This window comes from Panthera pardus, unplaced genomic scaffold (assembly GCF_024362965.1).
Source record: "Panthera pardus isolate Hobbes unplaced genomic scaffold, ASM2436296v1 HiC_scaffold_13, whole genome shotgun sequence".
Lineage (NCBI taxonomy): Eukaryota > Metazoa > Chordata > Mammalia > Carnivora > Felidae > Panthera > Panthera pardus.
In genome coordinates this window covers 149,572,683-149,589,894 of record NW_026526688.1, presented here as the reverse complement: position 1 = coordinate 149,589,894, position 17,212 = coordinate 149,572,683, and the positions used below count along the sequence as shown (strand labels likewise).

At 35.7% G+C, this 17,212-nt stretch overlaps 1 protein-coding gene across 1 annotated transcript in view; it reads right to left on the bottom strand.

The window, feature by feature from the left end:
* TMPRSS11D (transmembrane serine protease 11D) overlaps window positions 1-17,212 on the bottom strand; it is a 51,610-nt gene that overhangs the window by 12,799 nt on the left and 21,599 nt on the right. The window contains exons 4-6 of the mRNA XM_053900718.1: window positions 10,550-10,617; window positions 3,782-3,939; window positions 406-444 (exon numbers count right to left, since the gene is read on the bottom strand). Coding sequence (XP_053756693.1) covers window positions 406-444; window positions 3,782-3,939; window positions 10,550-10,617 — 265 coding nt within the window. The remainder of the gene's footprint in view (window positions 1-405; window positions 445-3,781; window positions 3,940-10,549; window positions 10,618-17,212) is intronic.

Genomic DNA, 17,212 nt, shown 5'->3' with positions numbered 1-17,212 from the left:
TACTATACTTTTCGATTAACCTAAATCCACAACAAAGCAAGCTATTCTGGTGATTAGGAGAAGCCATATAAATGGTGTCACCAAACATAATTTATAAGTCTAAGGGAGTGCCACCATAGAACTGGGGCAGGAAAAGCTTCCCAAAGCTGCAAAAAAAACTTTTCCTGAGGCCAGACTTGACACAGAATGCCATTGCTGCCAGCACCTTCCTCTAAAAGGAGGGGAAAACTTACACATCACTCCACTGGCCGTTGGAATCAGCAATGTCTTATCTCAGACCACAGGAGTGAAGTAAGAATAAAGATAACACCTCAATAGAAACTACCTTGACAAAGAGTGCAAATACTTGAATGTTTACTATTTATATTTTGGAAACCATTTTTATAAGGTAATTTTGAAACTTACCTTGAGTGAACATATGCACTGTATCCTGGTCAGTAATTGCTGGTGTTAAAAAAAAAAAAAGTGAGAGTAAGATGAATACAATAAGGACTGTATATTATTACATGTAGTCTTAATTTCTTAAATGTAGTCTTTAGACAACCACCATCAGAATCACTTAGGGCCTGATAAGATACATACAGATTTCTAGGCTTCATCTCAGATCTGCTGAAAGAATCTCTGAGTCATAAGTCCTAGAAATGTGTGTTTACAGTCTTCCCCCAATTTATTGTTATCTATACTTAAGTTTGTGCTTTTTTCTCATCAAACACTAAAAGATACTTAAAAGATATTTAAAAGATATTCCTGCTTTCAATTCACTCAGTTTAGTTGGGAAAAGAGAAACATAAGCAAGTTGTTGAGATATGATGTGATAAGTCGTATAAGAGAAGTTAAGTTTTCATTTACCTGAATATATATGTAGGTATATATTGATACATCTGTATTACTCAACTGATACAATTCTTAGTACTGCAGGTGTAACAGTGAGAAAAATACAGGAGGTCTGCCCTCACATGACTTACAGTTTAGAAATTATTTAAAAAAATCATTCAAATAAATTTAAGTATGAAGTAGAGAGGAGAAAGGAGAGGGTGGTCATGCTACTTGAGATATTCACCAAGTTATCATGGTGAGAAAAACATATGAGCTGTGTTCTGAAGACCTGAAAGGAATTTTCTAGGTAGACAAGCAGTGAAAGTGTATTCCAGGTGGAAGGGTAGTGGGCACAAGTGCATGGAGATGTATGATGTTTGTGGAACAATGAAGTCAGTAGAGCTAGGAGTGAAAGTGTGACGTGGGAAAATGGGAGGAGGGCGCAGACAGAAAACTATGTTGATAGTAGATAGTGAAGGTCTGTCTATTCTAGTTTAAGGTCTGCACATGCTACAGCCCTCTCAAACTCAAGGTCACCAAATTTTACCCCAGATTTGCTACTTTTGTTATATTTCCTCCTTTAGGAAATGATTCCACTTCTACCAGTGGCTAAAATTCTGAATCAGTCTCCAGTTCCCTCCCTTCCTGTCATTTTCACATTTTATTTGCTTTCAGATTTTATATCTTCTAGCCTCTAACTATCCTTTGAATCAGGCCTATCCTCCCCATCCCTTTGGCTACTACTTTAGTTCATGCTTTCATCATTTAACATCTGTACTATTATAACAACCTTCAGTCTGCGTTCGATGCCTCCACCTTTGCACTTTTCAATGTGTCTGCCTCTACTTTACCAGGCTGTTTTTTTTTCCCCCTAAAAATCTATGTCCGATCATATCCTCCCTTGCTTGAAAGCTTCTAATGAGAAACCAGTTTCTTTTTTCCTATAAAAGATATCTAAACTTCTTAGGCAAGTTTTCATGCTTTCTAAAATCAATTTTTGCAAACTTATTTCCTGCCAGAACTTTCACAGGGTTTGGGTATCATATCTGCTTTGTGTCAGGGGAGTCCAAATATCCTTTTGGATGCCAGGAATAAAAAGAACTGACCACTCCTTTTTATTCTTTGAATGAGAGAGACTTGAGTTCAAATCCTGCCTCCCCTACATTAAGATTGCAGGACTCTGGGCAATTGTCCATCGTTTCTGAGTGGGAACAATAAAAGTAGAGTCTATGGTTGTTGTGGGGATTAAACAAATTGTAATGGATGAGCATCAGCCAGCCAGTCAGAAGGATGTAATAAACCATGGAGCTAGAGCAGTGTCTTGGAAGTCCCTAAGCATTAACTCTTCAATTGCAGGGGGATGAACTGAGAGTCTGGGGGTAGGGATGGGAGGATTTGAAGAGGCTGGGGAGACATCTTTGTGGGCTTGGTACAGTGGTGGTTTACCGATAGATAGGAAAGCATTTCAATATCGTAACATTTAGTACAGCTATAACAGGCATATAGTAATTGAATACCAGTCCAATGTGGGGACTACCAAAATCCTTTAATCCTGAGCTTATATTAAGGGAATCATGGTTTATTAATAGTGCATGACAGAGTTGGAGGAGTGTCCTTAAATTCTATGTACATATCAAGTCTTTTTTTTTTAGTCCTGCAAGAAATATTAATGGAGCATCTATTATGTAGTAGATGGTAGTAGAAGCACACTGGGATGAACAAGAAAGACTTGTTCTTGCCTTTTAGGAAACTTACAGAGTAGGATGAAGACAATCAACAGAAATATCACACAAATAATTTTGTAGTTTTGATTGTGATAAATGTTATGAAGGAAAATGGAGTCCATGACACAGGTAAATAATTGAGTAATAGAAGTTAGAAAAGGCTTACATTAGAAACCAGTGACCCAGGTGAGACCTGATGGATGTAAAGGGATGAACTAGAGAGTATTATAAGAAACTGAAACAATGTATATACAAAGGCCCTGAGTCAGGAGGAGAAGAGTTTGGCAGGTGGAGGAAATGAAAGTGTGGCCAGGTTATGGTGAATAAGGAAGAGTGGTATAATAAGTAGCTGAAGGGGTAAGTTTGAACCAGATCATGCAGTGCTTTAAATGAGATGGTCATATCATTTATTGTCCAAACCAAGATACTTAGGGATTAATATTAATAATGGTTTTTGGACAATTGACATGAACTGGGACTGTCCTGGGTAAGGCTGGGTATCCCAGTTACAGGTCTTTTTTTGTTTGCTTGTTTTGTGTTTTTGTGGGAAGTCATGGGAAGCTTTTAAATAATGATGAGATTATGTTTTAAAATATAAAACATAACTTCATCAGTATGTGGACAATAGTTTGGAAGGGGCCAACAGTAAATAAAACGGGTAGTATGGAGGCTAGTGCAAATAGTTCAAGTCAGAAATGATGTGGGCTTGGACCAGAGTGGTAGCAATTGGGATGGGAAAAAATGAAAATAGATTCAAGACAAGAAGAGGTACAGATATTTTCAGAGAGGAGTTAGGGATGTTGCTAAATCTTCTAATTTTCTTCTTTATTCTAGGAGTATTAATCACACACCTCCCGATTGCATGCTGGGTTCTGGGTGAGGTGGAGTGTTAATTCAATTGTTCTCTGACCTTGAGCAGCTATTTGCCATTCCTATAGCACACCTACAGATTGAAGATCTGACAGTAATGTCTCTCCTGTTGAGAGATAAGGAGTGTTGAGAGGGAAAAGTAATAAAGAATGTTTAGGAAATAAAATTTATTATATGAATGCTAAATGATTCTTTAAATTTTAGAATGTTTTATATTAGAGAACTATGTATTATGTCTAGCTTTATAATATATAGTTTTCATAAAGTTTAATTCCAAGGAAAGAAAAGTCAGTCTCATTAAATTAAAATATGAATTAAAACTGGTTTAGTTGATATATTGGGATAAAATGGTATATAAAAATGGTACTTGCATGTTATCTCAGTTGAAGGGTTTATTTCCAAGTTTCCAGAGTTATTCAGCATGTGGTGTAAAACAGACTCAATTCTCCTTTTCATTGATGCTCCATTGTTGTTTCTAGTGAATTTAAATTTCATGACAACATCTGCTATCACACCATTACCCTCTTGCCTGAAAACCATAAATATATTAAATAGATAATTATAATTTTCAGTTGTTCTGTTTATATACTCTTATTGATTAAACATTAAAAAGATTCATTTGGGCAATTCAACTTTAGAATTTAACTGGTCACATAACAGTGTTTGCATACTTAATGATCTATCACACAATGCTGTTCCACAAATATTTGATTTTGATGCATAGTATGTTGTATCCACTATTTGGTATAGCTTGCTTTGAAGTCAGAATGCCAGAATTTGAATAATACTAGCTCTGCCATTTATGGTTTGACTTTGGTAAGTTATTTGTTTCTTAATCTTTCTGTATTTAAGTCTCCTCACATCAAAATGGGTTGTTATGAAGATTATGTCCATTAATATATGCAAAACTTTTGGGAAGAGTGAATAGTATACAGTACATATTAGCTTTTATTAGACTTCACATATCTTAAAAAATAAAACAAAACACCCTTATCTCATTAAACAAACCTGTAAGGAGAGAGGTTCCAAATTTATGTGACTTAAAGCCTCAGGTTAATTTTCTATTACCTAAACCCATTAATGTGGCTACAAAAGCAAAATTTAACTTTTGTAGTCATATGTTAAAATTTTACCTCTGTTATCAGCTAACCGCAGATAGTTCTCACAGTGAGCCTTAATAATTTGACTGAAGGCTATAATTATCAAAAATTGATATAATTTCCACTTCTTTCTGTGTAAATTACCATGTACATCATTTCCTTCACCTAACATTGGCCATCTTCTCTCCTGAAAAGGTGCTTTAGACAAATTTGTCCCTCCTATTCATTCTAGGCCTCCTCCTCTCCTCTCAATAGTCATTTCTGCCGTAATATTTATTCCAGATATTAATTTAATATTTACTTAGCAATATTAAATAGGTACCTTCTTGCAGTAGGCACTATTCTTGGTTTCAGAAATTAGCTGTGACCAAGATTCACAGTTGCTATTCTCATGGATTTTGCAGTTTAGATGGAGGGGCAGACACTGAAGAAATAATTTATATCCATTTCTAACATCTCAAAAGCCCAAATAATTAAAAAAAAACCCTTCTCCATATAAAATAACCAGAAGTGTTTGATAAAATACAATACATTTCATTTGGAATGCAAAGCTAAAGTCACATTAAAGGAAGGGAAATCTTGGAAAGCCAAAAATAAGGAAAATGAATAATATGTGATAAGCACTAGAGTATCCAACAGGCTTGACTTTTAGCATTTACATGGTTGCTGGAGAGGACTCTTTGGGCTAGTGCTAACTAGGGAGATGAACATTAGGTTTCTAAATAAGACCAGGATTCTCAAAGAACTAAACCCTCAATGAAAGCATGGATTGGAAAGAAAAAAACGCGCTCATCATGTCATTAAAAAAAAAAAAGGTCTGTAGGTCTATGGGTCTTAGGGTTCCAGGTCTAGACAGAAAAAAGAAGATTCTCCTGATAATTCATGATCAAGAGCCTAGCTACCTGAAAGTTTTGGATTTATAGTACCACCACCTTCATGGTTCCAGAAACTTAAAGAAATTAACAAACCAACAAACAAAAAAGGTCCATATGCTGCTGATCCTCCTAGAGTAACAAATGCTCTGTAATATTGAATGTTAAATCCAGGCTGCATAGTGTCTTACTTATGAAGTGGGATTAAATATAAGCATACAATCCCAATGGCAAACAACATATCATGAGCTAGATTCAGCAGAAAAAGGAGAGCATCCTCAAAAGCGTCACATAATAAAATTAACAGATAGATAACTATACTTGAAATGACTAATGACATAAAAGGGGAATCATAAATATGAGAAAAGTATAGGACTTTATCAAAACAGACCAGACAGGTTCACAAAAGAAACAAACAGAGCTTGCAGACAGGAATACATAATCATAACTTTTCCCTGAAAGTAAAAACTCAATGGGTGGGTTACATAGAATATGACAAAGCTGAAGAGAAATTGGTGAACTGAAAGATGAACATAAAGACATCACACAAAACGTAACAGATAAAGAGATGAAACAGATCAAATAGAGGCTAAGAGACTAGAGAAGGCTCAATGTTTACCTAATGCAAAACTAAAGAATAACAAAAACAAAGGAGCAGCAATATTACAAGAGATGATGAGAATTATCCAGAATTGATGAAGGCATGAAGGCTTAGATCACAATGAGTCTGAGGCATACTAAATAAAAAAAACCCCCACACATATGAATACATCATTAAAAAACTGTGAACTCCACAGACAAATGGAAGATATTCAGACAATGGAGAAGAGATTAGCTACCAAAGAACATTTTGACTGAAGGACAGGTTCTTTAATAGCAATGAAAAAGGTGATATATAATTGTATATATACACTTAGAGCACAATAGCACTGAGACACAATAGCTATTAATTTGGAATTTTATATCCATACTAAAGTCTTATTCAAGAATGAAAATAAAGGGGCGCCTGGGTGGCGCAGTCGGTTAAGCGTCCGACTTCAGCCAGGTCACGATCTCGCGGTCCGTGAGTTCGAGCCCCGCGTCAGGCTCTGGGCTGATGGCTCGGAGTCTGGAGCCTGTTTCCGATTCTGTGTCTCCCTCTCTCTCTGCCCCTCCCCCGTTCATGCTCTGTCTCTCTCTGTCCCAAAAATAAATAAAAAACGTTGAAAAAAAAATAAAAAAAAAAAATAAAAAAAAAAAGAATGAAAATAAAATAGGACTTTTTGTAGACCAAAGAAAAATTAAAAAGGATACTTTACAGATCATTTACTCTTGTGAAAATTTATTTATTTTATTTTAGAAAGAGAGCGTGAACAGGGGAGAGGGGCAGAGGGAGAGAGAGAATTTTAAGCAGACTCCATGCTTGGCATGGAACCCAAAGCAAGGCTCGATTTCATGACTGTGAGATCATGACATGAGCCGAAATTAAGAGTTGGATGCTTAACCAACTGAGCCACCCAGATGCCCTGACTCTTGTGAAAATTTATAAATGAAGTACTTCAGTAAGAAAGAGATTGAACATAGGAGAGTTGAGGTACAATAAGAAATAGGGAACAGAGAAAGTGACAAACTGGTAATCTATCATTCCAATGACTGATTTGGTGTCATTATAAATAAGGTGGAGCTAAAACATCATTCATAATAACATGAATAAGAGTTCCAAGTAGAAGAAGGGTAATGGATTAAGCCAACTCTCCTTATTTAAATTTTAAGGATAATCACTAAAATAAGGCAAAGATGATTAGAATGCATTAGAAAATATTATCTAACTTAATGTTTTAGGAGAAATGTCTAACCTATAAGAATATGTAAATAATAAAAATAAAAGGATAGATAAATATATTGAAAAATGATAGCCACAAGAACGTCAATGTAACTATAATGGTATCAGACACAAGAGATTTTAAGACTGAGGTGCTTGGGTGGCTCAGTTGGTTGAGTGGTTGACTTCAGCTCAGGTCATGATCTCATGCTTTGTGAGCCCTAAAGTTTGAGTTCTATATCGGACTTGCTGCTGTCAGTACCGAATCTGCTTTGGATCCTCTGTCTCTCTCTCTCTCTCTCTCTGCCCCTCCCCACCTTGCACACTCTTTCTCTCTCATCAAAAATAAATACACATTAAAAAAAGAGATCTTAAGATTAAAAAAAATGAGGGATAAAAAAGATTAATATCTTGATAGAACTAATTCCTGAGGAAGATATAGCAATTCTAAACATATATATACTTGACACTATGTCTTAAAATATATTGCATAAGGAGAAATAGATAAATCTATAGTGGTAGATTTTATTTGAATGACAAGTATTAAGCTTAATAGGAAGGAACAGAATTAATGACCAGAAATTGATTCTTTGACATATGTAAACAATGTATTGCAGAAGTGGTATCACAAATGGAAGGAAAATGACTCATATGGAAAAATTTAAATCTACTTCTCATATCATATACAAAGTGTCTAAATATGAGCAAAAATGTTTACAACTTACGAGAAAATATGAATGTCTTTACATACATGAGTAGAAAGAATTTCTTAAATAAGACTATTTGCAACTGACTTTTCACAATAAAAGATGCCATAAGGTTTGAAGATATGCTATGGACAGGAAGAATATATTTGCAACACAGAAAGTGACAAATGATTGCTACCTACTATAAATACAGAATTCCTACAAGTCAACAAGAAAAGACTAACAAAAAGTAGAAGAACCAATTCAAAGAAGAGGTATCTTTAGTGAATGACAAACTTTGAATAAGATACCCAAACAGGACCATGTGTTTTACACTAATTTATTTGATCTTTATAACAACTCTACCAAAGAGGCATGTACCCTCCTCTTGTGAACTATAACAAACTATCTTTTTAAGGGTAATCCTTTCCTGATTTTTTTTTTTGACTTACCATACCTCAAGCTTTCTATTTATATACTGTGTTTAAAACTGAAGGGAAAGGGGGCAAAGTGTGTGTACATTTCCAGCAGAGAGAATAGCTTATATGAAGGTCTTGAGGTTAGGGCCAGGGAAGAACTGAAAGAAGTCTAGTTGGATGATAGTGAAAGATAAGCCCAGGAGAGGCCAATGGAAGGATGGAAGGATTTTAACCAGGAGAGTAATATGTTTAGAATTTTGTTTCAAAAAGTCTTTCTGACTGCTTTGTAGAATGTGGAGTGGAGCAAGACTGGAGGAAAGGAGACTCATTAGGAGGCCGTTCATAGTCCAGGAGAGAGATGGTTGAGGGCACTGTTTGAATAAAAGTTACGGATCTTAGGGATATTTAGAAAATAGAACTGAAAGATTAGATGATTGGATGTATGGGTTGAGGGAGAGGAGGAATTAAAGATGACTTACATATTTCTTGAGCAACTAGGTTGAAAGTGACACCTCACTTAATTTGAGGTAACATTTGGTGGGAGAGAGATGATAGGTTCAGGTCTGGATTTAGTAAGTTGAGTTGTCTGTGAGATACCTGTATGATGACATTAAGGAGATGGCTGTGTACATTCATGACTGGAGATGAGAAGAGAGGACTGGCCCAGAGATGCAACTTTGAGAATGATGAACATATAGGGGTCAGTTAAGCCACTGAAAGTCAAGAATGTGAACTGAGAAGGTGAGAGGCTTATAGCACAGCCTAATGTCCAACATTTGAAGGATGTGCAGAGAAGGAATAAGAGCTAGTGAAGAAAATTGAGGAGTGAATGGAGAGGTAAGAGGAAAATAGGGTGTGTAGGGTCATAGAAACTACAGGATGGTACTATTTTAAGAAGGATTAAAAATACAACAGTACCAAATATCACTGAGAGGTCCAAACAGAAGATGATATAATTTGCTTGGAGCTTGTGATTTGAATGTCCTTGTTGAATTTGGCAAAGGCGATTAGCATTTTGTGGTGGCATCAGAAGTAAGATTTCAGGGGATTGAGCAGTAAGTGGGAAGTAAAAAAGTACAGATGACTCATTCAATCCTACAAGTTTTGAAAGCCAGTGGCTAGTACAGAGATTTTCACAAGACAGTGCTAAGGCGAAAGTGTGCTGAACTGACTAAAATTGATTTGGTAGTACTCTTCCCATGGATTCTTCCTTCCCCTCTCATTTCTCAACAAAATGTATCTGACCAGATGTTCATGCTCTGGACTTACTAAGTATTTCTACAGCAAATAAGAACTATTAATTTTCTTGTGGTGGTGGTATTTGGGAAACACCTCCCTTTCAAAGGACTTTTGCATATTATTTGAAGGATTGGGTAATGTGGGCATTTGAGGCATTTGTGGTAAGGTCAGTAAGGGTCAGTATTTTAGCTGGGAGGGCCTGTCTCATCACATCACACAGATAAGTATATATTCAACTAAGGTAGGAATGTCAAATAACTAGAATGCATGCTGCTACTCCCCTTATTGTTAATTCATGCCACACATGCTTGGATTTGACCACAAGGTCCTTTGTGTTATAGCATTCCAGGCAGATACAAACCAAAAAGCTTGATGTTGGTCATAGTGTTCTAATCTTGGCTGAATATGCCCAGGACCACAGAATTGCACAACTCCAAGAGGGCACTGTTTACATAGACTGTATTGTGAATGGTATCCACTGGATTTATGCAGTAGGATGGCCTCGTTACTGTACCCTCACCCAACTCTCTTTAACCTTTCTTTTTTTTCTACCATGTATTCAAGTGATATGCTTACTTACATTAGTAATAGATCAAAATGTGGCATGTTTTGTTTTTGTTTATTTGCATTGTTTTTTAAGCTGCCCATAATACTACTTTCATAATATTGCAACAAATTGTGTGAATGTCTCATTATCTATGCTGTGAACAAAAGTCAAATGGGCCATATTGCTTAATGTAAGCTTAATATATTACTAGTAATATTACTATTTAATAAACATTAAAGCTTTAATGTTTATTTTTGAGAGAGAGAGAGAGCGCGCGTACACTGGGGAGGGACAGAGAGAGGGAGACACAGAATCCGAAGCAGGCTCCAGGCTCCGAGCTGTCAGCACAGAGCCTGACGTGGGGCTCGAACCCACGAACCGTGAGATCATGACCTGAGCTGAAGTCTGACACTTAACCAACTGAGCCACCCAGGCGCCCCTAAGCTTATATATATTTTTATATAGTTCCACTTACCTCAGTTTGACAACATGAGCTCTGATGAATTGATTTCTTAAATTTGATTCTTGGAATGTTTTAGTAATCTATAGAAAGAAAGGGGAAAATGTTTTTATGCTTCCAGTTGTTCTCCTTCCTCCCAACTTTGCAACACAGGACTTAAGTTAATGAGGAATAGGGACTGGAGTTTTCAGTTCAGTTCATTTTAGTTCAATTTCATCTCAACACATAGGATTGATTTAGTCTGGGGAAACAGCCTTTTGATGCAGTGCCTATTTCTCCACTTATGATACAAACATGATAATGGATAGGATGCATCTTCACTAGAAGGCATCTAAACATCAGATGTTGTACTCAGTGTGATTTGGTGGCTCTTCCCAAGGGTGTTGGACAAAAATCAAGTAAACAATGAAAAACAGAGTACTATTTTATATTTCTTCACTGATTGAGGGTGTCAGTATTATCTTTGTATTCTAGAATAGTCTAGAATTCTCATACCTCAGTAATGTTCATAGTTGATAAGAACTGAAGTGAGATGTGGATTATTTAAATTCTAACAAAGTGAATCATTAAATTTGTTAATAGACCAGCCATTAAAGTGTAAGACAATTACATATAGAATGTTTGCAGTTATCACACATTTCCATCATTAGAGAAGAAAGATCTTATTAGCTACCCATGAAGATAAATCACCTTATTTTTAGTGTCTTCTTACTTGATAGGTATGGTTTTGTTCATATTATTCATGAGCTGAATAATGGAAATAATGTTGTTTTTGTGATTTCAACCACCCTCCAGTTATCAGTTTCTTTTCTGTTTAACCAGATATGGAAAGTTCAGTTTTCAAGAAAAAGATAAAATATGTGGCAATATGATCTGTTATTATAGTGGTCTGCAAAAATTTTTGATTATGCATTCCTATGGATAAAATATTTTATGCATGAGTAGCACAAACATGTATATTTATTTATAAATTATATATATGCAGTAACACTGTACTGCTAATAATATATACTATAAAACATTGACGAAATTAGAAATTTAAAAGACCAAATTAACAGAGCAAACATTTAGTCATTTTATCCCCTTTATATTTAGTAATAATATTTTCATTGGTAATGTGGATAGAATTTATAATTTTTGAAATACTTTGTAATAAAATGATTCAAAGTTATGATCTAAGTTTAATTTAAATACTTGGTTTGGAATGCTGAAGATATTTCCACACCATTACATGGCACTAAATGTATAAAGTGCCTCATTGGCAGAATTTAATAAATCATGACACAAAGTTGTCAGTCCCTCCCAACCATTGTGCAAAGGTTTTGTTGAAATTTAACACGTGACTTTCCGTCTTCCCTGATTTCAATTGGTTATCCTTGCAAACCAAATGGAATGTGTTTCATTTTATATGTTTTTTTTAAAGAAGTGTGTTTAGGGACACCTGGGTGGCTCAGTTGGTTAGGCGTATGATTTCAGCTCAGGTCATGATCTCAAGGTTTGTGGGTTTGAGCCCCACCTTGGGTTCTGTGCTGACAATGCAGACCCACTTCAGATACTCTATCCCCCTCTCTCTGCCCCTTTCCTGCTTGTGCTCTCTCTCTCTAAAAAATAAATAAACATTTAAAAAACATTAAAAGAAGTATGTTCAAAATCAACCAAACATGATAGTTAATCCTCCCCCCCCCCCCCCAGTTTTTATGTGTGCATGTCTAAGCACTTTTATAGGTAAGATGCAACATTTTCAGTAAAACACAAGAAAATCCAAACACCTCATGATGGACCCGTTGCTAAACATATTTTCAAAGTCTTCTCTCCATGGTATGAACTTTATTTAAAAAGCGCCTAATTTCTTACACTTTGAAGAGACAGGGTATGTATGTGTGTTTGTGTGTATTAAATATCTTCTAAGAAAGATACTGTTTATTGCTTCACTTGGTAAATTTGCTTTAGTCAGTAGCAGTGAAGTGTCAGTTCTGTTATTACCTTACTCTTCCTTTACTTGGTCATTACTGTCCTTGGCATATTAGAGTTATCTCCGAATTGTGGTTTTAAAATTTGTGTTTTGCAGGATTCTTCTCAGTTCCTTTAGTGATTTCTGGGAGGCTTTGTTTAGTTTTAGAACTAGATAATAAAATCTTTAAATCCAGTTGAAACTGCACATTTTTGAAATCTACTCAGAGGAAGTAAAAGTGTTACTGCCCTTCCCCTCTTCCCTCAAGATACCTTTACAAACAATGTGTGTGTGGGACCAGCTGACATAAAACCAAACAAGGTACCAATGCCAATCCATTTATTAAATAGTAACAAAACACTTCCTTCTAAAAAAACTCTTTATGAGAAGAAAACATGTAGAGTGATATCCAAGTATTTGAGTATTCACAATTAATTACTGTGAATCCCTCCCTGGAATGCACAACCCCATTTTGGAGACCACTGTGAGCCTCTGACTACAATGATGTCTTTATTTTGTATCCCTAAGACTTGGCACAGGAACCAACAGATAGAATGCATCTTTTATTTATTCATTCAAAGAACATTTCATTGTCAAGTATGTTATCAAATTGGGTTTTTTTTGGCATTAAGTAATGATCAATGCTTTTTTTTTAAGCTTACTTATTTATTTTAAGAGAGAGGGCCTGTGCATAAGCAGGGGAAGGGCAGAGAGAGGGAGAGAGAATCCCAAGCAAGCTCTGTGCTGTTAGCATAGAGTCCATCTTTGGGCTCAATCTCATGAACTATGAAATCATGACCTGAGCTGAAATCAAGAGACAGACGCTTAGCTGACTGAGCCACCCAGGCACCCCAATAATTAATGCTTGTTAAATGGACGTAACTGAAATGAATTTTACCCAGAAGCCCTGATGGTTTAAGTGATATAAAATTAATCTCAAATGGGTATTGTTTTCTTTCTCTTCCTATGAACTAGTTTGTTCATGGGACTATAATTAGATATATTTTGGAAAAAGTGGCAATTGTTTGCAGAATTTATTGCATTATCACACCTGATAACAAAGGGGAGATTCAACAGTTCAGTTGATCCCAGGTATGAATCCTGACTGAAATCTTTTGTTTTATTGACAGAGACCCATCCCATTTAGTCAGAATGTGCTCATGGTTTTGATATATATATATTGCAAACTGGTGCTTTCAATATTTCTAGATGGCCTTATTCATTTTTTTTCACTCATTCAACAACAGGTTTTCAGTAACTTTTTTGCAGCACACCCCTTCTATCAAGCACTGGGTACAATGGTGAGAGAAAATAAACAGTCCTTGCCATTATGGAGCTTACATTTAATGGCAGCAGACAAGCACCAATCAAGTTATCATCCACATTTAAGTAAAATTAAAACTGATAAGTACAGAAATACAGTAGAGGAATTTGATCCAATCAATATTAGAGAGGTTTCTTGGAGGAAATGCTGGTGGAGTTGAGATTGTTAGGAAGAATCAAAGTTAGCTAGTTGAAGAGGAAGGAAAAAGCCTCACAAGTGAAGTGAATGGCACATGCAAAGTCCTGAGGTGGGAACACACAGGTGTGTTTCAGGAATGAAAGAAGGCCAGTGCAGCTGTAGCATAGAGAGCAAGGAGGCTAGGGAGCCAGAATGGCCAGACCATGCATGTCTTGTTAGTGGTCTTTATCATAAATAATGGGAAGTTGCTGAAGTGTTTTAAACAAAAGGATAATACAATCAGATTTGCAATTTGAGAATAATTTCTTTTGCTGCCTATGGATATTTAGTTTTGGGGAAGAAATGCAAATCAGTTAATGCTATTTTAGTAGTTCAGAGTAGAGGTGATGGTTTGGATGGACATGGTGTTAGTAGGTATGAAGAGAAATGAATGGATTTGAGGGAAATAAAGAAGATAAAACCTGCAGAGGTTGGTAATGGATTGGGTATTTGGAATGATAGAGGGCAGTAATTCAAAGATGAATTCCAGGGTTTGGGTTTGGAAAACTGAATAAATGTTGTTAATGGGGACAGGATTATTGGAAGGAGGCTAGGAGGCTCTGGGGAAATCATGAGTTTGATTTGGGGCAGAATAAATTTAAGATTAATAAAAAAACAGCCAAGTGGAGACATTAGGCTGGCAGTGTGGTGAACAGATCTGAAGTACAGAAGAAAAGTCTGGGCTGGAGACAGAATGAGTCATTAGTGTGCAAGTGTTGGTTGAAGTAACACTCATCAAAGAGAACATCTAAGGATAGAAAAAAACCAGTGTGAGAAAAGAGGAGAGCATAAGTCAAAGCCTTGGGGAATTTCAAAATTTAATGACAGTATAAAGGAAGGTGAGCCTATAGAGACAGAGAGGAGTGGCCAGAGAGGCAGGATAGGAAAAACAGATGAATGAATATATTGCATGAAAGTCATAAAATCATAGGCTTTTTGAGTTAGAATGTACTGTGAAAATTATCTGGTCCAATGACTTTATTTCACTGATGAGTAAACTGAGAGCTAGAAAAGAGAGATGAATTGCCTCATAGAAGTTTCTGAGACTATTCTATTGCTCATGAAGGAAAACAATGTTGTCTGTGGGACAAGGACAATGATGATACTCATGTTACCATTGGGAAATGGTATGATACTTGGATTTGGAGTCAGGAGACCTTGGTTTGAATTCTGGTTCTACTACACTCCAGTTGAATGGCCTTTGACATGTTTCCTAAACTCACAACCTTTATTTTATGCATCTATAAAAGTGATTTGTCAATTTATATGACTGTATAATACATGTGAAAGTGCTTTGTAAACTATAGATTAGCACCTTATTAGAGTATCATTCATACAATGTTTTAAATGTTCAAAGTGGTTTTACAGAAGGATAAATAAATGAGATTATGGAAATCATACATCAGAAGAATTTCAAGTGAAATCTTTTCCTGCCAGGTGTTTAAATATATTATAAAACCACAGTACTCTCAATAGCTTGGTACTAAAAACTGAAATAATAAAATTATAAAAAGAAAATGAGGGTTAATATTTTAAAGAGTATTTAGAATGAATAAAGCCATTTTTAACATGACAAAAAATGAGAAATCATAAAAGGGATTGATAATTTAGCTCTATAAACATATGAAATATATATGAAATATATGCAATACATATGAAATATATAAAAAATTAAATGTTTAACATTAAAAAATCCCTACATCATAAATAGGATTGAGAGTCAAATCACATTATTAGAGAAATATATGCAATGTGAATGACAGGCAAACTTTAATATGCTAATAAGGATAAGTGGTGTTTTTTTTGTTTTTGTTTTTGTTTTTTTCGAATCCATATAGAATAGACAAATGCTCCAGTAAGAACATGGGCAAAGTCATGATCAGGCAATTGACAAATGAAGTCATAAAAATGACCTATTACTATATGAAAACAGATTAAATCTTAGTAGTCAAAGAAATGAAAATCCAAATAATAGTGAGATATCACTTCTCACCTACTAGATTAGCAACAAATAAAATGATTTACAACGTTGAGGGTTAATGCTGTGGGGAAATAAGCATACTTGTGCATACTTATGTGCTGCTGGTGAAAATGTAAACTGGAGCATTTCTGGAGTGCAGCCTAAAAATTATTCTTATTGTATATATAAACCACATCTTCTTTATCCATTTGTCAGTTGATGGACATTTAGGCTGTTGTTGAAAGTGCTGCTATAAACATTGGGAGTGGAGGAGGGCACTTGTTGCGATGAGCACTAGGTGTTGTATGGAAACCAATTTGATAATAAATTATATTTAAAAAAAAAACAAAAAATAAAAAAAACAGGTACAGTTTGGGGCGCCTGGGTGGCTCAGTCTGTTAAGCATCCGACTTCAGCTCAGGTCATGATCTCACGGTTCGTGGGTTTGAGCCCCGCGTCGGGCTCTGTGCTGACAGCTCGGAGCCTGGAGCCTGTTTCAGATTTTGTGTCTCCCTCTCTCTCTGACCCTCCCCCACTTGCACTCTGTCTCTCTCTGTCTCAAAAATAAACACTTAAAAAAAATTTTAAAAAATAGGTACAGTTAAAAATAAACAAACAAAAATTAATCTTAAAAATGCAGAGACCACTATATTGATATAAGCAAGTGGTTGATAAATACATGGGAGAATTGACTGAAGAATTTTAAATAGTCTTCAAACATTCAACGCTTAATGCTTCACTCCTCTACTCCTTATGTGTGGCTTGCACATAGTGTCTTTCTTCCAAAGAGTATGGTATGGAAAAGAGAGGAAGTAACTTTACAGTGTAGAAACCTGACAAACACTACTTCAGCTGGGTGATCAAGTTGACAGTGATAAGTCATGTTGACAATTTAATGAACCCCCTTCATGTGATGGAGTGAAAATGATACTCTTTCTTTATGGTCGTCCTCCCCTGAACCTGTAATTCCACCCTAAGCATGAGGAAATAGTTTAGAAAGCCCAGTTATGGGATTTTACAAAATGCCTGCCCAGTACTTTGCAAAACTCTCAAGGTTCTCAAAACAAGGAAAATCTTAGGATCTGTCATAGATTCTCCTCCCAAATCACTGATTCAGCTGTTATTCTGATCTCATTAAACATTTAAATGATATACCTAACTTCCCTTGCTCTAATCCCATGCTAACTAAGCAGTTGTCCCATAAGTTGGCTTCTAGTGAGGTTTGCCTCTGGGGAAAAATGTGTTAGACAAGCCAGTGATTCAGTC